A 21,893-nucleotide genomic window follows, 5' to 3' on the forward strand; every position below is an offset into this window, starting at 1 on the left:
TTTCCTAGATGTGTTATCCTGGGCAAGTCACCTAACTTTTATTGGCCTCAGTTTCCTCATCTGTAAAATGGGGGGTGATAATTACACTGACTTCAAAGGGATGTTATAAAGACTGATTGAAATAAGCACTTTGCAGACTGGATCTCGAGGAACGCTGGTTTCAAACCCTGGCTCCGCCACTTTCTATTTGTATGACCTTCAGAAACTCAACCTCAAGTTTCCTAACCTGTAGAATGAGGCAGTTGGACTAGGTGACCTCTAGGTTCCCTTCTAGCTCTAAATCTATTGTTTTATGACACAGAGAAAGAGAGAGATCTATCTCTATCTCTCTATGCTAGCTATTATTATCTTCAAGTCCCAGGGTGGTCATTTTTGTGAATGTTTGGCATTTGATTCCTTCTCTTCCTTCAAAATCATTAATCAAGCTGCATGTAGTATACTGCTCAGTCTGTGAAAGGCAGCTGTGTGATTCGGTGATTCTCTGCCCAAAACACAGCTGCAGTCTTGCCTCAAGACAGACCTTCCTCCCCTCTCTTCCCCTCCTCTACCTCTTTCTCCTGCCATAGATATGCAAGACTGACCATATTACAAGGACATTAAATCCAGTAAGCCTGGTTAGAAGATCATAAAAGCTCTTTTGGGATGGTGAGCAAAAGTTAGGAAGTCCCTGGAGAAAAGCATCAGGGTTCCCATGATCAAAATAATCAGGGTATCATGGATCTCACTCTGAGGGTCTCTCTACAGATGAAGGAAATAAAATAAATTCATTTTTTATACTGGTGAGGTGTGTAATTAGCAGCACAGACACCCAGTCCTTGAAGAAGAGAAGTGACTTATTTCAAGCAAACCCAATATTAAAACCTAGAGTCATAAAAATGGATCAGTTAGGATCAAAAGATCTAGAAGAGGAAGGGACCCTAGACACCATCTAGTTCAGGGACTCTTACCCTTTTTTGTGTCCTGGACCCCTTTGGCAATCTGGCAAAATCTAGGGACCCCTCTCAAAATAAGGTTTTTAAATGTATAAAATAGAATCCATAAGATTACAAAGGAATACCAATGACACTGACAGTTTTCAAAATATTTTTTAGAAAAGTTTAGAGATCCCAGATTGAGAACCCCTGATCTAGTCCAGCCCTTTTTCTTTTATAGTTGAGGAAATGAGAGCTCAAGGAAGGCTTGAGATTTGGAGTCAGGTATTTAGACATAGAAAGGACCAAGGAGGTCAAATCTGTTTCCTCCTTTTAATAATAATCATAACTCATTTATATAGAACTTAAGGTTTGCAAAGTGCTTTACATGTTATCTCATTGGATTCTCGCAGCAACTCTAGGAGGTAGGTGCCATTATCACCCCCACTTTATAGATAAAGAAACTGAGGCTGAGACTACAGATGAGGAAACAGAAGCCAGATGAAGCGATTTACCCAGCAGAAGAGCTGAAATTCAAACCTATGTCCAGTGTTGAAGTTCAAGCTCCTTTCCCTACATTCTGTTGCAATCAGGGAAACAGGACTTCATTTTATGAAAGGATGTGCCCTAGGGTTAGTATAACTAGCTGACTCTCCTGATGCAATCATTCATATTTGGCAAGTGTTTAGAGGCACTTACTCTTTGTAGGGCATTTAAACTCTGATCCATTTGATGAAAGTCCTATTTACACTTTCCATGAAGAGAAGCCAACACCTGGCTGCTCACTACAATGCCCCCTAGTGGTTTCCTGACTTATAACCAGCCAGTAACTGGTAAAGGTAACTGAGGGAACTCAGGATCCCCCAGCTTATTATCTATGATGGCTCTCCATATGTAGCCAAAATTTCCCAAGAGGCCTCTCTTTCAGGGAGAGCTTCATAGATTATTCCATGTCACAAAACGATAGATTTAGAGTTGGAAGGGACCCTAGAGGTCACCTAGTCCAACCACCTCATTCTACAGATTAGGAAACAGATTGAGGGGCCAAAGGTTGTACATACCCAGGATTTGAACTAGCGTCTCTCCAAATCCAATGCTCTCTCTACTCGAGCACGGGTTCTCTGGCACCCAATATCACGTGTAATAAAAATGGTCATAGCTTTCATCTCCTTGGCATTTTGTGGTTTACCATCTGTGTACAACTATTATCCACATTTTAAAGATGAGGGAACCACTAAGGCGCAGAGCCTGCAGTCTCTTAGCTAAGATGCATCGGGGTCAAGTCTCTCGTTTCCAAGTTCAGCGCTCTCCCTGGACACCATGTTAGTTAGTTTGGGGACAGCAGAGTCCTTCTAAATCAGTGTAAGGGGCAACAGAAAGCTCTTTTTCCACATCTCTAAGGGTTCCAGAAGCACACTTTAAAAGAGACAAAAGATAGAATGACACCACAAAAAAATAACAATATGTATTTCTCTGGTGCTTTAAGGTTCACAGAGTACTTTTCCCACACAGGATGACAGAAGTGGAAGTGACTTTAAGAGACCATCAAGTCCCTTCATTTTACAGATGGGGAAACTGAGGCCCACAGAAGGGAAGCAATTTATCCAAGATCACATAGTAAGTTAGTTGTAGAGCTGGTTTGGAACCCAAATCTCCTGCCTTCCATGACTCATGCTATAACATGATGCTGCCTAAGAGCACTTTCTATGCATTATGTACAATGAGAAAGTCATGTTAACCATAGGTTTTTTTAATTATAACAGTTGATACTAATAATTATTATTACAAACAATAATTTAAAATTCATGTAAGGCTCAGGAAAGTTACAAAGAGCATCACAGTGACAAATGTGGTCCTGTGTAATATAATACAAATTAATTTCAGCCCAGCCCCAATACTAACTCAAAACTGATGTAGCCAGTCTAAATTATTTCCAGTGCACCCCTTTAAAAGCTGGCAGTCCCTCTCCATGCCATGCTTGGCATAGCCCAAGCACAGGGTAGCACCAGGGACTGTACCCACTGTGATGGGCAGGGTTTAAAGAACTTCAGCTGGGGGCTGACATCGATGGACATCCACACACTTGATGGAGCTTAACTGCCTAGCCCAGGCCCCAAAGACTGGCAGAGTCAACGGCATCAGCCCCTGAGTGAGGAGAAGCCCCAAGAATTTTAATTAGAATATGTACAGGACATTCCATTAAGCTCATTCTGTTTAGTGTCAAGTCCAAGTAGTTGCCAGCTGATGTTAAATACACACGGTTGTGTCTGGCAATGTTCATCATCCGATGTCAAAGAGTTAACAGATGGAACAAGCTGATACGCTGGTTGGGAAAGACAGGGCAGAGCCCATGTGGTGTGAGACACTTAGTTCCAGTCCCATGAGTGTTGTGTCCTCTCCCCAGGGATAAGTATGGAAACAACTTAATTTAATGCATAGTTAAACTGGTTGGCAAACTTCTCATGCTTCTTCTGGTCCATACGATTCATAGCCTTTATCACCCTTTTCACTGCTCCTCTGCAAAATCACCCAGAAGAGTCAGTCATAGAACACACTGAGCAGGTGTAGGGGGAGACAGATGGAGGGGTAAGAATCATAAAATCATAGACTGAGAGTTGGGAGGGCCCCAAGAGGCCATCCAGTCCAATTCCCTCGTTTTATAAATGTAGAAACTGAGACACAGAGAGGTTAAATGACTGGCCCAGTCAAATGACTAGTGTCTGAGGCAAGATTTGAACCCAGAGTTTCCTGAGACCAAAGCCAGCACCCTATTTTTTTCATCCCACTGCCTCTCAAATACCCACATAAGGGTGTAGCAATAATGTGGCTGGCAGCTACTTTGGCTGTGTAAAATCAACAACAACCTAGCACCTAGCAAGTCTTAATCAAAGGCATTTGATTACTTTACCATTTCTAAAAGAGAAAACAGTAAAAAGAAGTCCCACCTTAATTAATATTACAAAGGGCCATCTCCCCCTCGCTAAGAGGTGTCTATGGAAGGTCAGACATTTTCCCCACAAGGCTGCCACCACTGCCCCAGTGTCTGAACTACCCTAGCAGAATGACCTTCAGACTCAGCAGTACAGGCGTCTCCTTACTGTGAGGATGAGGAGGCAGGGGACAAAACTTCCTCCTCTGAGGGTCACTTTAATTTCTGAAAAGGATCATGACTCACCCAGAGCCCAGCCTGGTAAAGGTGATTACACTTTGTGAAGCTGCTTTGGGTCCAAAACCCAGTAAGCCTCTCAAGTAAGGAGGGCAATGACCAGAGTCAGGGCTCTGAGACCATGGCCATGGGAACATCTGAGAACCTTGTGCCTGGCACAGGCAAGCCCACAGGAAGAAGTTCCCAGCCTAAACAAGGGTCTGCTCTGGAGAGGGCAGCCTTCATGCTGGTCTGCTTGTTAGGAGGTTTGTTTCATGACTTGACAGCAACGCCTTCATAGTCTGAGCAGAGAGTACCAGAGCCCCAGAATGTAAGTGCTGGATGGGCCTTCCCTGAGAGGCCGTGCATTCTGAGGTTTGGGTTTTACAGGGCATCAGTGTCAGAGCCTTCGCTTGGACCCAGGCATCCTGACTCCTAGTCTGCAGCTCTCTTTACCAAACTATGATGCCTGAGTCATGAAAGAAGACTTAGGAAGGTTTGCAGGATGAGGCTGGGACAGGTCATTACTCATCAGGTCTAACGTTGCACTCATAAGCAGAACCAATTTGTCAGGTTAACAAAATTAGCTCTTGTGACATGCAAATAGTTTTCATTTAGCTACGTTTTATGAACAGGAATAAGCAAGTTCACATTTTATTTATTCTACTCCAGCATCATGCTGTTCTTGGTGCACAGCTCCACCTCACCTAGGCGGGTACCAGCCCAACAGGTAGAGAAGCTCCTGCACACTCATTACCTTATTGGACCCTCCCAACAGCCCTGAGGTGGACAGGGCAGGTATCTGTGGTCTATCTGGAATAGGAAGTTTGGGTCAGGAAGCAAGAGCAACAGTAATAGGTACACTGCTCAAGTACTGCCTGGATACTGAGGAAACGGTCCAGAACCAGAGGATGGCAGATTCTCTGTGGAGGACATAGACAAGAGCCACATAGCCCAGGCACAATTTTCCTCCTCCATCTCCTCTTCCTCCTCCATTTCTTCTTCCTTCTCCCTCTCTTCTTGCTCCTCTATTCTTTTCCTCCTCCCTCTCTTATTCCTCTTGCTCCTGCTCTTCCTCCTCTTTTGCCTGCCACCTTGCTTCCTGGAGAAGCCTCCACCCTAATGCCCTGCTCTCCTGACAGATAACTCCCTCCATGAGACCACTGTTCACCTCACTCCCATTCTCTCATCTGTCTTGATCCCCTGGAAAGGCTTTCAAACTCTGCTCTGCCAACTCCCACCCAACAGCTTCACCTTGCAGCTCCCTTGCTGTCCTCCTCCATTAGAATGTGAGTTTCTTGAGGACAGAGACTGTCTTGTTGGTCTCATTTGAATCCCGAGTGCTCAGCATATCACCTGACACTATAAATGCTCAATAACTGCTTTATCGGCCTCTCCATCTATAAAAAAGGGTGGGTGAATGGTTATGATGTGTGCCAGGGCAACAAATAACCACACCAATGACACTGTAAGTCCCCTGGAGGAACAAAGTACTCTTGTCACCATCTGAACTTGGGCCCTTTGCCTCCAAGTCTAAGGCTCTTTCCACTATGCAGGCTCTTCATCAGTAAATCAATAAGTATTCTGAAATAAACTCTTTGAAAATGGAGTATTTTCAGTTGACTTCTGGATCCCTGCAGCTACAGCTCATCTGCAATGTGGCACTCTAAATCTGGTCAGGGAGGAGAAAAGATAATCCTTAGAGCTGCTAGGGAAGTTGGTGCTCCAGCAGACGGGGGGCTCCACTCAGGGCCAGGCACCCATGCAGAGCTGAGCCAGCTCTGACAGCCAGGACACAACATCCTTCCCTTCTGTGGGCAGGGGCACACCAGGCTGATTCCCCAAGTGGCAGGGCCCTCACCTCCTTTACTGCTCCTTTCTCCATCAATCCTATTTACTTCCATCAGACCATGGCCACACGCATGCTCAAAGATATGGCAAGGAAGACTATAATGTAGCTAAAAACTTCCTCTCAATGTGAGACAGGGAAGAGAACAGGTAGCAGATCACTATGGTTACTCAAACTTTCTGGCTACTAATTTCTTCATATAAGAGCAAAGAGATTTCATGACCAAAGGCCAGAAATTTTAAAAACAGACTGGGTGGCTAGAGCATTTTTAAAATTAAAAAAGAATAAAACATAAGGCAAGTCACTTAACTTCTCAATGGTCCAGACAACTCTCTCTAAGGCTCTAGGCTGCAGAGAAAGGGCTTTCCGTTTGCAAAGGAAATTCTTCACTGGCAAGTTCCCTAGACCAAAGAACTCACAGGCCCACCCCTCTCTACCCCACTTTCTTCCCTTTTCTTAAGTGGATCACAGATGATCCCCAGAGGTATTCACAACAAGCAGCTTCAGACACAGGGTCCCCAAACCTCAGAGCTAGAGGGAGGTGGCCCAGTTCACTTTCTACCGGCTCAGTTTTAGGAAGTTCTTCCTTGTGTCGACATCTGCCTCCCCAGGAGTTCCTCCTATGGATCCTGTGAGGCCTTCCAAGCTGAACAAGCTTCATCTCTCTTCCACGCAGAGGTTTTTCAGATCTTCGAAGGCTTCTTGGGTCACGTCTGCCTGGGGTTTCTCCATCCCTCAAAATCCTATTCTGAAGACAGCCCCCAACCTGCAGGGCCGAGGTTACTGTCTTCATTCTATAGAACAGGAAACTAAACCCAAAGAGGCAGGAATTCTCCCCAGGTCACATAGCCATGGAATGGCAGAGCTGATACTGAAACAGGCTCTTCTGATTCCAAGCCTAGGCCCAGGCTACCTTGAAAAATAAGACTGAAACATCAGTGGAGAGAGAAGCAAGGCCAGCAGGAGGAGCATGCTTTGGGTGGGGGATGTCACTTACTTGTCAAACACCTTTTTTCCAATCCTCGCCCGGGACGTATTGACTTGCTGCTTCAGGTCAGTCAGATTTGGGTACTTCTTTTTCTTTCCTTTGCTTTTCCCCTCTGTTCCTTTTTTACTATACCTGGCAGAGCCAAGGTCCACTCCTGTAGCTGCTTCAACTTCCTTCATAAACTCCACATCTTGCCACTCTGTTAAAAGGAAATGAGTGTTTTAGAAAAAATACTTTGTATTCACTTTTCTTCTACATTCCAAAGGCCTCTAAAAAGCCTCATTGTGGCAAGGTGATTCTGGCTTCACTGAGGCCATTCAGCAGGGCACAATTTCTGACAGGCTCTACCAAGCTGAAGGGCCTTCAAGTATGGACCTAGTTTGGTCAAATACAGGACTGCACCTGCTGTGTGAGTGATCACCAGGAGGATGGCCATTATTACGTGATGAATTATTCAGCATTTAGCAACCCAGGAAAGAGAAAAAATTACAAAATATGTTAGGTGTAGCCTCCTCCATCCCTACAGGGACAAAGGCAAAGAAAAGTGGTCAGAGAGTACCAAGAATCACACAAGTTTTAGACCATCTATAAACAGTCATTGAATCACTGGTACTCTAAATGTGAGACCTACTACCTAGCACATAGTAGGTGCTCAATAGTAGGTTTGTTTGTTGACTGATCCTTGTCCAATGACCACTGAGTCTATAATCACACTGTAAAAACTGAACAATGTCAATGATTCCATTCTTGCCATGTATGAAATCAGAAGACACAATAGCTAACTAGAAGGACAGCTTGAAGAGTTAACAAAAGGGCTGACAGGATTGGTTCCATCATATACCCAAGGGCAACAAGAAATGTCACTTCATGACACAGGATCATCTCATCTTGAAAGAGGATAATTACAACTGTTATACTAACATCTGTTGCAAAGGACGAAGAAGGAAAGAAATTCTACAAAGAACTCAACAAGATCTTCCAAACAAATAAGTAAAAACACACACACACACACACATCTGTTGACCTCAATGCAAATGTTGACTTCAATGTAAGGAACAGGGGAGGAGGGAAGAAAAATTGCTGGAAAATATGATTCAGGATTAAGAAACAAAAGAGATTAAGAGGCTTATAAACTACTCAGAAGCCTAATGCTTACATATCATGAATACTTTCCATAATAAGAGTTGAAACGTAGTGGACATCACGAAAACAGAATGAAATTAACTATATCTTAACAGACAGAAAATGACCTGTTAGTATTGGAAGAATCACTTATAAACAATGGACTATGTGTAGTCTGAAACAGTTTTATAACACTTCAAATTAGAAGAAAAATAAAGATAAGCACATACAATGGACAACTACAACAGCTACACTCTGCCATATTCTATAAGCTGTTGACTTTGAAAAAACAGGAAATGGGAGCCTGAGGGGCGGAGTCAAGATGGCGGCTGGAAAGCAGGGACTTGCCCAGGGCTCTCCCCCAGGACCCTCCAAACACTGATAAAAAATGGCTCTGAACAAATTCTAGAACTGCAGAACCCATGAAATAGCAGAGGGAAGCAGGGCTCCAGTCCAGGACAGCCTGGATAGTCACTGGGTAAGGTCTATTGTGCACGGATCTGGGAGCGGAGGGAAGCAGAGCCCACCATGGGCTGCACCTGGACCAACCAGACCGGGAGCCAGGCAGAACAGGCCCTAGCACCCTGAATCAGTGAGCTGTGGCAGTTACCAGACTTCTCAACCCACAAACACCAAAGACAACAGACAAGGTTAGTGGGAAAAGCTGCAGGGGACAGAGTGAAAGGAGTTTCCGGTTCGGACACTGCCTCAGGGGGAGTGGGGGGGGGCAGGGTGCAGCTACAGAACTACAGCTGCAGTTGCTTCTGGCCCCAGGCCCACCTGGTGGGAGGAATTAAGTGGCAGATCAGACCAGGAGTGCAGAGCCTGCTTAAGATCTGAGCTGTGGTCCGGGTTGGCAGTTCTTGGGGGAGGAAGAGCACTGGTGTGGCAGAGCTTGCTGTATAGAAAACAACAGCACATCCCCTCAAGCTTGGAACAAAGTACTCTATACTCTACAAGCAGTCATACCTTTACAAAAAGCTCAAGGGTCAAGTAGTTGGCTGGGAACATGGCCAGGCAGCTAAAACGGACTCAGATTCAGTCTCAGACTTTGGAATCTTTCTTTGGTGACAAAGAAGACCAAAACATATAGCCAGAAGAAGTCAACAAAGTCAAAGAGCCTACATCAAAAGCCTTCAAGAGAAACATGAACTGGTCTCAGGCCATAGAAGGGCTCAAAAAGGATTTGGAAAAGCAAGTTAGAGAAGTAGAGGAAAAATTGGGAAGAGAAATGAGAATGATGCAAGAAAACCATGAAAAACAAGTCAATGACTTGCTAAAGGAGACCCAAAAAAATACTGAAGAAAATAACACTTTAAAAAATAGACTAACTCAAATGGCAAAAGAGCTCCAAAAAGCCAATGAGGAGAAGAATGCCTTGAAAGGCAGAATTAGCCAAATGCAAAAGGAGGTCCAAAAGACCACTGAAGAAAATACTACCTTAAAAATTAGATTGGAGCAAGTGGAAGCTAGTGACTTGATGAGAAATCAAGATATTATAAAACAGAACCAAAGGAATGAAAAAGTGGAAGACAATGTGGAAAAACCACTGACCTGGAAAATAGATCCAGGACAGATAATTTAAAAATTATTGGACTACCTGAAAGCCATGAACAAAAAAAGAGCCTAGATATCATCTTTCAAGAAATTATCAAGGAGAACTGCCCTGATATTCTAGAGCCAGAGAGTAAAACAGAAATTGAAAGAATCCACCGAATGCCTCCTCAAAAAGATCCCAAAAAGAAAACTCCTAGGAATATTGTCGCCAAATTCCAGAGCTCTTAGATCAAAGAGAAAATAGTGCAAGCAGCCAGAAAGAAACAATTTGAGTATTGTAGAAACACAATCAGAATGACACAAGATCTAGCAGCTTCTACATTAAGGGATCGAAGGGCTTGGAATATGATATTCCGGAGCTCAATGAAGCTAGGATTAAAACCAAGAATCACCTACCCAGCAAAACTGAGTATCATGCTCCAAGGCAAAATATGAACTTTCAATAAAATAGAGGACTTTCAAGCTTTCTCAGTGAAAAGGCCAGAGCTGAATAGAAAATTTGACGTTCAAACACAAGAATCGAGAGAAGCATAAAAACGTAAACAAGAAAGAGAAATCACAAGGGACTTACTCAAGTTGAACTGTTTTGTTTACATTCCTACAAGGAAACATGATGTGTATGATTCATGAGACCTCCGTATTAGGGCAGCTGAAGGGAATATACACACATACATATACATATACATATACACACACACACACACACACACACACACACACACACACACATATGTACAGACAGAGGGCACAGGGTGAGTTGAATATGAAGGCATGATATCTAAAAAAAAATCAAATTAAGGGATGAGAGAGGAATATAGTGAGAGAGGGAGAAAAGGAGAGATAGAATGGGGTAAATTATCTTACATAAAAATGGCAAGAAAAATCAGTTCTGTTGGGAGGGAAGAGGGGGCAGGTGAGGGGGAATGAGTGAATCTTGCTCTCATCAGATTTGACCTGAGGAGGAAATAACATACACACTCAATTGGGTATCTTACCCCACAGGAAAGGAGGAGGAAGGAGATAAAAAAGGGGGGATGATAAAAGGGAGGGAAGATAGGGGGAAGAGATAATCAAAAGCAAACACTTTTGAAAAGGGACAGGGTTAAGGGAGAAAATTAGATAAAGGGGGATAGGATAGGAAGGAGCAAAATATAGTTAGTCTTTCACAACATGAATATTGTGGAAGGGTTTTGCATAATGATACACATGTGGCCTATGTTGAATTGCTTGCCTTCTTAGGGAGGGTGGGTGGGGAGGGAAGAGGGGAGAGAATTTGGAACTCAAAGTTTTGAAAGAAGATGTTAAAAAAAAAAGTTTTTGCATGCAACTAGGAAATAAGATACACAGGCAATGGGGCATAAACATCAATCCTGCCCTACAAGAAAGTGAGGGAAAAGGGGATGGGGGGAGTGGGGTGACAGAAGGGAGGGCTGACTGAGGAGCAGGGCAATCAGAATATATGCCTTCTTGGAGTGGGGAGGAGGGTAGAAATGGGGAGAAAATTTGTAATTCAAACTCTTGTGAAAATTAATGCTGAAAACTAAAAATATTAAATAAATAATGATTAAAAAAAGAAAAGAAAAAACAGGAAATGGATAAAATAATATGCTGACAGAGACTATCACCATTTCCTATAGAAGTTTAACTAATGTCACATGGGGGGGCAGAGAGAATGAATGTAGAATGCCTATGTCCAGACAAGTGGTTTTGAGTTAGTCTGTCAGTACCTATGTTCTGGAAAGGTACGGAAGATAGCTAAATTAGCTAGACCTAGAATGAACCAAATAGGGAAAATGGAATGGACTACATTTCATTTGGGAAGTCACATAGTGCTTTCAACAGTCCAGAGCTGCTGCTCCCTGAACACCAGGACTCTTCCCATGCTGTAGGAGTCATGAAAGACTACAATCTCCAAAAGGGCAAAATGGAAAATTAATGAGAGAACATGGAGACATGAATCACACAGAATGAGAAGCTATTAATGGACTGTAGTCCATTCTGTGGGAGAGGAGTACCCATGTGGATGACATCATGGATACAATTAAGTGCATGTAATAATAAGTTCAGGACACCCAGTGAGGAAGGTCAATGACAAGTTGTCATGGTCCCTTGGGCTTCAGATAAGAAAACTGAGGCAAAGAAAGATTTAATTATTCACAGAATCACAAAGTTGGAAGGATCTCAGAGGTGACCTAGCTCAACAAATTCCTGAACAATAATCCCTTCCTCAATAACCTCAACAAGTGAAAAACTCCAGTGAAGAAGAAATGCATCACATCTTCTGGCAGCCCAGCCTACTTTGGGTTTGCTCTAATTATTCAGATGTTTTTCCTTATCTTAAATTGGAATCTGCCTTTCTGCAGCTTCCACCCAGAGATCCAGGTTTTGCTTTCTGGAAGCAGAGCATGTCTGATTCCTTTTCAACATGGTAACCCCTCAAATATCACTATCCTCTTCTGCCCTGACAAATATTCTCTAATTCCTTTAACCAATCTTCAAGGCTATACTATCATTCTTGGACACCCTCTAATGGATGCCTTCCAGCTTATAGATATCCCTCCATAATACTCTGGCTGTGGTCTGCCCAGGGTAAAGGACAGTGGGATTATCACTTTCCTAGTGCTGGACACTGTGTCCCTCTTAATGCAGCCTAAGACAGTGTTAATTGGGTTTTGATTGCCGTATCATACTGTCAACTCATATCAAGCTTTGAGTCCATTAAAATTTCTGTATCATTTTACAGATGAACTATTGTTTAGCCAAACCATTTTGGACTCATTGATTCTGCAAGCTGAATTTAAGACCTTATATTATTCCTATTAAATTTCATTGTATGAGATTTGACCCTATATTCTAGCCTGCTGAAAAATTTTTTTAATCCCTACTCTGTCATTCAACTTATAAACTCTCCTTCTCAGCTTTGTTTCATTCACGAATAATTTGTTAAATATGCCATTTCTGCCTTTAACCAAGTCATATTCAATAAGCAGATAATAAATGCTTACTACGAAGGTGAATTGATAGTGAGAGGTAACTAATAGAGTGCCACATCTGTAGCCCTAAGATAGTAAAAGAACCAGGGGAAGGTATCTGGATTAGGCAAACTTATGCAAAATCACAGACAAGAATCAGACAGGATAAGAGGGCATACAAAGAGAGATTATATACTATACTGGTGAAGTCACATGGATCCATACCAATGAAATCCCAGAATCTTTTAAGTATTTAAATATTTTTGCAGTTGTTTTGGGCTGGGAATGCAAAGATGAAAAATGATTCAGTCCTTGCCTCAAATAGTTTAGAATCTAGTAGGGGAATAATTAATTGTGACACAGATGAGAATGAGGCACAGCTAAGGGAAGGCTTTACTGAGGGAGTGGAAGCTGAGTTGCCAATTTATTTGACTGAAGAGATTGGTCATTGCAGTAAAAACAGTCAACTGATATGGTCGCTCCTAGACACTGAGCTTCAGAATGGTGAAATGTCCTGGTGCCTATCACCAGGCTAAGCAGAACCAGGACAAAAGAGGTGGCTGAAGGAAGTCTCAGGACTTACATTAACAGTAAAGATAACCTTTCCCCTGCCTTTAGCCTGAAGATAGCTAACTCCTACCAGCCAAGGCTCTGAAGAGAAAGAGGAGGCATGGTGGACACAATCAATACATATTTGAAAAGCAGGGTTTTCAATTCCTTAAACAACATCCTACCTACCCAATCAATTTAAATATACATTTGTTCTACACTACAAACATATGGTCCCCTGAGATCCATATGCCACAGAGGAAAGAAGAAGAGATTACGACTACCAGAGGCAAGAGAAGAAATCTCTCCCCGTTGTCCCATACAATCTATGTGAGCAAAACAAATCTCAAATCACGCCACATTCATCCTGCCCAGTGCTAACCAACTCCAAGAAAACCCCCATAAGTCTGGGCACAGTTTGAAATGGACCAGGAGATAAATATTATCAACTTATTAGCTCCTGATGTAAAACATTAGCTTTCAATAACTTCCAAGTCCTCTGACTGTGGGTAGGTGCTTAATAAATGTTTGTTAAATTGAATGGAAGTAAAATTAATGCATGCTGAGAACAGCTCTGGCCTTTCTCCAGGCACTGTCATTGGACCAGCATTAAAACCATAAGTGCACGTGGCTAAATGTGTAAAATTAAGAGTCAGATTTAAACACAGAGACAGAAAGAGAAAGAAAATGAAGCTGTGAAGCAAAAGTTAAGGAAAAGAAACACCCCGGGGAATACAACACATACATTTGACAGATAAGAAGACTTCACCAAGTTTATTTTTCTGAAGTGAAGGAATACCAGGGAGCACAATTCAGATACAGGAACGATTAATCCAAGATTAAGGAAAACTGTCTAAACAGTTTATCTCCCAGTAATAAGAAGGCGTCACAGTTTAAGAACCCAGTGAATGGAGCAATTGTTTAAACACAACGAAAAAATGCCCGCATCCAGTAGAGACGAAATGAGCATTGGAGTAAAATGAAGGAGCAATTTAAAAGCCTTTGAAAAAAATCAATAGACTGGCAGGGAAGAGCAGCCTTTTTGAGCATTGATGGGCCCCTAAAGCTCTTCATACATTGTTACTGAGTTTAGCAGCCGGGAAAAGAAAATTACACAGTTTGCAAGGGTAGGCGGGAATCAATACTGTAGTTAGTAAAGAGATGCTATTTCACATCTGACTGGCCAGAGGCCTGCCTTCCTCGCTTGTCCTGATACCTGTTTGTTAACAAGTCACTAAGGGCTGAAAAACCAGATACTCTTCAGGGTTGACACAAAAAATAGGCACTTAATTTGCTGCCCCGTGCGCACTCTTGGGGAAGGATGAACGCTGCAGATTAGCAGGGTCACCGTAATCCCTCACAGGACATTGTTTCAGGCCCAGGGTTTCACAGACCATTGTCCGGGCACTTAGTTAAAATCTCGTATTTTAGACTAAGAATTCCCATCCACACAGAGCGGTCACTAATTATGACAAATCAAGAGCAGAGCGTGGCGCTGCTGCTCGAAAAACCTGGCCGGGGCCTCCTATGACCTCTATCACTTTTTCAGTGTATTCATTATTGCATTTCCTCTCAGTTATATCACCTGAGGCTGAGAATGGAATTTCTCTTCCAAAGGAGCCCAGAGCAAAGGAAGCAGTGCTGAGATCATGCTCCAAATGTCTAATTTTTCCTTCGGAAAAATTCTTCCAATAAAATAAAGATTAAACTTTTATTACACACCAGGATAGACTAATAGGGGAAATGATATATTATGAACTTAGAGCATCAACACTGAACTGAAGAAGGCAAGGGAAGGGAATAAGTATTTCCTTACCACTGACTAGGCACCAGGCACTGTTCTAAGCTCTTTCTGTAAATATTGTCTCATTTTATCCTCATGATATCCCTGCAAGGCAAGTGAATATCCCCATTTTACAGCTGAGGAAACTGAGGCACACAGAGGTTAAAGACCAGTGAATGGTGACTTGACCTCCATAATTACACAAGGTGACGGAAGAAAAAGAGCAGATTTGGAGTCCTTAGCCTGGGTTTCAAATTCTGGCCCCGTGTGACCTCAGGCAGGTCCAGGGCCTGCTTGTGTTTCACTCTGCTCTGCTACAAAACGCAAGAGTCGAGCTAGATGATCTCAAAGGTCCCTTCTGTCTCTGAATCCCATTAGTCTGTGACATTAGTCAGTATGACCTAGAGCATAAGACTGAGTAACTGGACTCCCACAGAACGCTTAATAAGCAGGCTCTTGTGATTTAATGATGACAGCGTCCTTAGAATTTGTCTAGCACAAACCCTTCGTTTTCCAGATGAGGAAATTGAGGTCCAGTAAAGGGAAGGATCTTACCCAAGGTCCCACTGGCTAGAAACAGCAAAGCTGGGCCTCAAACCTAGGCCCTCTGACTCTCAATCTAGTGCTTTTTGCACCAGGCAGCTAGGGAAGTCAGGAAGATCTGAGTTCAAATGTGACCTCTGACACTTCAACTAGCTATGTGACTCCAGGCAAGTCACGTCACCTTGTCTGCCTCAGTTTCCTCAACTGTAAAATGAGCTGGAGAAGGAAATGGCAAACTGCACCAGTATCTTCACCAAAAAAACCCCAAATGAAGTCACAAAGAGTGGGCTCCAACTGAAATGACTCAACCGCAACACACTGTTTCCCTTTAATGATTTCTGATGCTGATGAGGGGGAAGGATGATATTTCACAAGTATCCAACAGCAAGATGATGTCACATGATAAGGATGTACTACAAAAGTGACTCACGCACTGAAGTCTGTGCATTTAAAACAGGGCAGAAGCCCAGGGCTCTGGTTTCCAAGTACCTAACAAATATAAGTGCATTTTATCATACCCAATAGCAAATCAACTTAGCTGCATTTTCTCTTTTTTAAAAAACTTAATTTAATTTTTTCAACTAACAAAAATCTATTTTCACTTCCTTCTACCTCCTCTACCCTTCATGGAAAAAAAAAGAAATAAAAAAAATCCCTGTAACATATATTTAGCTATATTTTCAAAAGAAACTGAGTTAACACTCACCAATTTAATGTGATTTAAGCTCAATATTTATTGGCTGAAAAAAAGCCTTGAGAGGGTGAGAGTTAAAGGCTGACTCGCCTTTGCTGACCCTATTCGGGAAGTCCAGGCTCCTCATCTATAAAATGACTCCCACGTTTGGACTGAAGTGATCCTGGATCCCTTCCAGCTCTAATGCTCGGTTTTTTGTCCTAACCACCCTCCCAGCTCTATGCTTTGTGATTCGAAGTTGAAATATATACACTAGGTTCCTGAAAACTATAATTTTATTACCTCTGAACACTTGCTAAGAACCAAATGCAAGAAGCCTCTCCCCTAACTGCACATTCTTACCTGAATAGTCTCGGCAAGCAGCCATGGGGCCATCTCCCCTTTGAGCCGGACGAAGGATTTAGAACTTCATTTGCTGGGAATTAGTCAACATTTCACAATGGCTCATTATTGTTATTGTTCATCCTCTGAAAACCTGTCTCCAGGATGGTTAATGGCTGAACCAATCACCGTTTTAAAAATCACTTCAGAATGGGTGGAACTCTATTTGACACAGGCGGCTAAGAGATAATGTGTCTTACTGGGAAGAAATGAGGTTAGTTTCTAAGTAAGTACCATGGCTAAGTCAATTAACTTCTCTTGCCTCAACTGCTTCATCGGAAAAAAACAAAATTTTAATCCTTTAAGGATCTGTGAATCCCCACTGGTGGGCTTCTCTCCACCAACACAGATCCTAACTTCTCTTGGAAGGGGATAGTCTTCATGAATTCATGAAGTGGCTGAAAAATGGATCACCCTGTGACCAACCATCTGGTGACAAGTAAGACTCCCTACACTTAGCTCAGCTGGTCCTTGGACAACAGTCCATCACTGGGGCTGTGCTTAAAGCCTGTCTTACTTGACAGGAGGTATTAGAAGCTGACTGTACTGGAATAGCCTTTGAGAATGCCCATAACACAATTAGGTGTCAGAGGAGGGGTTCTGGAGGAGAACAGGAGCGAGGAAGAAAGGGAGAGAGAAACAGAGGGAGAGAAAAAGGAAGAGGGAGAGACAGAGAGGGAGAGGGAGACACAGAGACAGAGAGGGAGAGGGAGTATAGACCATGGATAAGCACAGGCAAATGAAAGTAACCCAGTCTTCAAGTAAAAATGAGACTGTTTCCAGGAAATGAAGGATATGCTCATGTTTTATGTTCAATTGCACCATGAAAATGGAACCTCAGTGGAAAGGTTCACATGTTTAACAATTAAACCAATCTAAGAAGCAGAGGACCTCCCACAATATGTTTCTTCCTTTACATAGAAGTACCATGTAATCAATCCCAATACTTTCCATGAAAGCATGTACCAGTATATCTCAAACTAATGGAGTACCTGAGATCCAAAAACTTATTTCTAAGTCAGTGGTTCAGAACTTAGGACCCATTTTTCCAATGCTAGAAAGGAGTACAGAATCACAGAACCTAAGAGGCTACCTAGTCCAACCCATATCTGATGAAGTGTTTATAACAAGAGAACCACAGAATCAAAGGGGCAAAAGGGCTCTCTGAGGCATCAAGTACAAACCATGCCTAAACAACAATCCCTTCTACAAGATGATTGACAAGTGTCATCCAATCTCTATCTGAACCCCCTCCCCCAATGAAGGGGCACCCATTGCTTCCCAGGGCTATATACTTCCCTTTGGGACAACCAAAGTGCTAGGAAGTTTTTCCTTGCATTAGGCCAAAATCTGCCTCTCTACAAATTCCCCCCTCTGCCCCTATTGTGGCATGGAAATTACTATGGGCTCTCAAAGCCTGGGCCAGAAAAACACAAGCTTTGTCAAGTGCTACCCAAGCTGGGAAACCTCCGAGTATAAGCTGATAATGGACCATGCATCCATTATCCAGGAGGAGCCCAGTTACACAGGGAGAAGTTCATCCTTAGAGAGCTGCCCACCAAGTGATGTTTTTGGTCCACAGCAACTCAGGAAAACCATCTGCTAAAGCCTAGCAGGGTTGGAATCAGAGACAATTGAGGGAGGAGCCACACCTACAGAATCACTGAAGTAGCTAACCAGCACTAATATAGAACTACAAGATTAGGTTGGATTATGTGGCGGCAGCAGGGCAAAAGGCAAGGTCCTTGGAGGAGGGAGGAGGGAGGACAGAGGAGAGAGGGGAGCATAGAGCTCTAGGCAAAATTATGAAATAGACAAAGCTTATCTTTGGAATCCTCCCATATGCTAATTCCACATATACCAGCTGTTACCTCTCAGATCCCCCTCCTTTCCAAACACAATCAAACCTCAATAGAACTATCAGGTGCTTAGGAAAAAAGGAAAGTTTATTGAGCTAATTTATGCCAGGTATGAATGATTGATGGTCACTTAACATTTCCATAGGCACCTGAATTTTTAAATGAGGATATGTGGTTAACTCAAATAAGTTTCTGATTAGTGGGATTTCAAACAGCACTTATCTGGGAGCAATGGATAGACCAAGCCTGCCTGGGAATTTTCTCAGTACCAGTTCTTCTAAGTTGTTTCTGCTTTTCCCAATTTTGCCCCTTTCCCTGCTTCTGAAACCACAAGACTGATGGCAAGCACCAGGAGCCAGAGGAGGAAGAGGGAAGGGAGGAAGGGCCACTGCTAGGATGGTGATGACCAAGAGGAGGGCAGGGTTTGCCATCTGTACTTAAAGTCAGTCGTTCCCTCTTTCTAAGGTTTCAATGGAGATGTGTGCACTGTGTCCAGTCCTTCTCTCTTCTTGAGGACCATTTCACTTTCTTCTACCTGATACCCACCTGGGTGCTGTGCTTGCTTCTCAAATTTCTTCTTTTCCTCTCTGGCTTTGTCTTCTGGGTTGATAGGATTTCCACACTCATCCCGGGGAATGATTTTCCCATGGAATGGGCACTAGTAAGAAAAAATAAGAAGGGCTTGGATCAAGGAGGAAAAAGGACATGGCTGCAGCAGCTTCCTGTCCACACTGGAAAGTCAGGAACACTTAGGGAGAGGAAGTACGGTATAATGGAAGGTGAGTCAGACCTCAAGTTAGGAGTCCTGGGTGTGAATTCTGGCTCAGACACTTATTAGCTGGGTGATCACTTGGGCAAGGCCCTTACTTATTCTGGGCCTCAGTTTTCTCATCTGTAAAATGGGGGTAAACAAACACCTCTGACAGACTGAAGAATTCTTTTTTTTTGGGAGGGGAGGAGGCAGGGTAATTGGTGTTAAGTGACTTACCCAAGATCATACAACTAGTAAGTGTGTCAAGCGTCTGAGGCCAGATTTGAACTCAGGTCCTCCTGACTCCAGGGCCAGTGCTCTATTCACTGCACCACCTAGCTGCCCTAAGGCTGAAGAATTCTGACAAATGTGCAATGACCATCCATAATTCCAGAGGACTGATGATGATCTATGCTACTCATCTCCTAACAGAGAGGGGAGAGATTCATGATGCAGAATAAGACATACATTTCTGGACACAAATGATGTGGGGATTTGGTTTACTTCACTTGGAATACGTTACAGCGTTGTTCTTTTAAGCTGGGGAGAGAGGCTGGGAGGCAGAGAAGATAAATGCCTTTTCATTGGCTGTCCCCCATACCTACAATGTTTTCCCTTCCCAATTCTGGCCCCTGGCTTCCCTCAGGACTCAGCTCAAATCTCATCTTCAGCCTTCCCCTCTTACAATGGTAGTGCTTCCTTCTGAGATCACCTCCCATTTGCACCGTATAACTACTGGCCCGTTGGTTCACTGATTAGAATGTGAGCTCTTTGAGGGCAGAGACCAAGTCTGTGCCTTTCTTTGTATTCCCAGGGCTTAAGGCACAGGGCCTAGCACACAGTGGCAACTTAATATATGCTTATGGATGATGATGATGACTTGTTAATTAAAAACAAAATAAAATGATAGATTAAAAAACTAAGGTAATAATTTCACTTGCACTACCTATCTCCTGGTATGTTGTGAGGAAAATGCTTTGTAAACCTTAAAAGTGCTATAGAAACGTGATTTGTGACTCACTGCTTCCATGGGAATAGGCGAGAAATTCCCGCTCCTGTAATCAAGAAGATCAGAGTCTACAAAGACATCGCAGGCTGTGAAGTGTTTCAAGGGAGCCAAGAGATCTGCTAGTCCAACCCTCTCATTTTACAGCTCAGTAAACTAAGGCCCAGAGAGACCCAAGGTCAAAGAATCATAGATTTCCCTAAGAAACTAAGAGCCAGAGAAATTATGTGACTTGCCTGAGAGACCACAGGCTACAGAGTCACAATTAAACTCTGCTCCTCTGATTCCCAGTCCAGCCTTCTTTCCACTCTTCCATGTGGCCTCAAGTGTCAGACAAGTTAGAAAAGGGATGATAAACCTCAGGCAGAAGACCCAGATCTTCTGGCTGCAAGCTCAGTGCTCTTTCCCTCACACCATGTTACAGAATTATTTCTGATCTAGAACCTCTGGAAAGAAATGATTCATTTGGCATAGGAAATTCAAATCGCAGAATTGGTTTGAGATTATAAGGCTAAAAATTCATGTGCTACCAAAACTTCTTCATACTTTCCCTAAGAAGGAAGGAAGGAAGGAAGAAAGAAAGGAAGGAAGGAAGGAAGGAAGGAAGGAAGGAAGGAAGGAAGGAAGGAAGGAAGGAAGGAAGGAAGGAAGGAAGAAATAAAGAAAGAAAAAGAGAGAGGGAGGGAGAGAGAGAGAGAAAGAAAGAGAGAAAGAGAAAGAAAGGAAGAAAGAGAAAGAAGCATTGTTAATGCCTTTATAAGTGCCCAGTTATATGAGAAGATAGGAGTCAAGAGTTTCAAAAGAGACTTTTCCTGCATCAAAATCCTCCTCTTTGGGATTCTGAAAGGAAAGTGAAGACTAGAATTTATTTGGAAGAATATGACCAGATTACAGGATCACAGCATTTATAGCTGGAAGGGGCCATAGAGATCATCTAAGCTTCCTTTTCCCTGTCATTCTCCTCCCAAAGAGGGTAAGGGACTTGCCTAAGGGCACATAATTACTAAGGAGAAGAGGAAGAATTAGAGTCCACATCCTCAGACTCCAAACCCAGCCCTCTTTCCTCTACAGCACATTTCCATAATTCTGTTCTCACCTATCACACACAAAGTTTCTTTTAAGCCAATTAAGAGCAGCCCTCTTCCCCATCATTTAAAATATTTAACACATTCTACTTCTCAGAACAAGTGACAAAGCATCATTCAATAACGTGAGCTATGCAGGCCTGACTCCCAGGCACTGCATGGAGGATGCTCTGGGCAGAATCTTTTTTATGCTGGACAGACTTCCATTGCTCCATGAGCTCTCTTTTATTTTCTGCAACATTAGCCATATTGTTTCTATCCCAAAAAAGCAGTCCCTAAGTTCTTCCCCTTCCCCTCCATTCATATCTACACGAAATTAATTTATCATGAAGGAGAGCCTGGAGGGCAGGTCAGGGAAATGAAGAGAAGGGAGAGACCTGAGTGATGAAGACCCCATAGTGATGAGGGTAGGTAACCAAGAACTGGAGTTTTGTATCTTTGTATAAAATCAACCCTGAACCTCTACCGGCAAAGCAAGCTTGGGATAATTGATTCATTTTCTGTTTTCTAGTGATGATGCTATCTCTGCATAGCTTTAATATTTTTATTCCGAACTTACTAAACACAATAGCATATGCAAAGAACAAGAAAAAAAGACTGTACATGAGAACTAAAGGTCTCTATTATGACCAACCTGCTTTTCTTTTTAAGTATATACTACAATCTACTTATAGTTTTCAAAGCTGTCCTGCTGGTCT

The 21,893-nt window shown here is 42.8% G+C and overlaps 1 protein-coding gene across 1 annotated transcript in view; it reads right to left on the minus strand.

Annotated features, from left to right (window-relative positions):
• Positions 1–2,382: 2,382 nt before the first annotated feature.
• The window catches only part of UVSSA (UV stimulated scaffold protein A), a 105,039-nt gene continuing 85,528 nt past the window's right edge, over positions 2,383–21,893 (minus strand). Inside the window, exons 13-15 of the mRNA XM_036765394.1 lie at positions 18,900–19,011; positions 6,903–7,092; positions 2,383–3,428 (exon numbers count right to left, since the gene is read on the minus strand). Coding sequence (XP_036621289.1) covers positions 3,335–3,428; positions 6,903–7,092; positions 18,900–19,011 — 396 coding nt within the window. The 3' untranslated portion in view covers positions 2,383–3,334. The remainder of the gene's footprint in view (positions 3,429–6,902; positions 7,093–18,899; positions 19,012–21,893) is intronic.

This window comes from Trichosurus vulpecula, chromosome 6, assembly GCF_011100635.1.
Source record: "Trichosurus vulpecula isolate mTriVul1 chromosome 6, mTriVul1.pri, whole genome shotgun sequence".
In the NCBI taxonomy this organism is placed as follows: Eukaryota; Metazoa; Chordata; class Mammalia; order Diprotodontia; family Phalangeridae; genus Trichosurus; species Trichosurus vulpecula.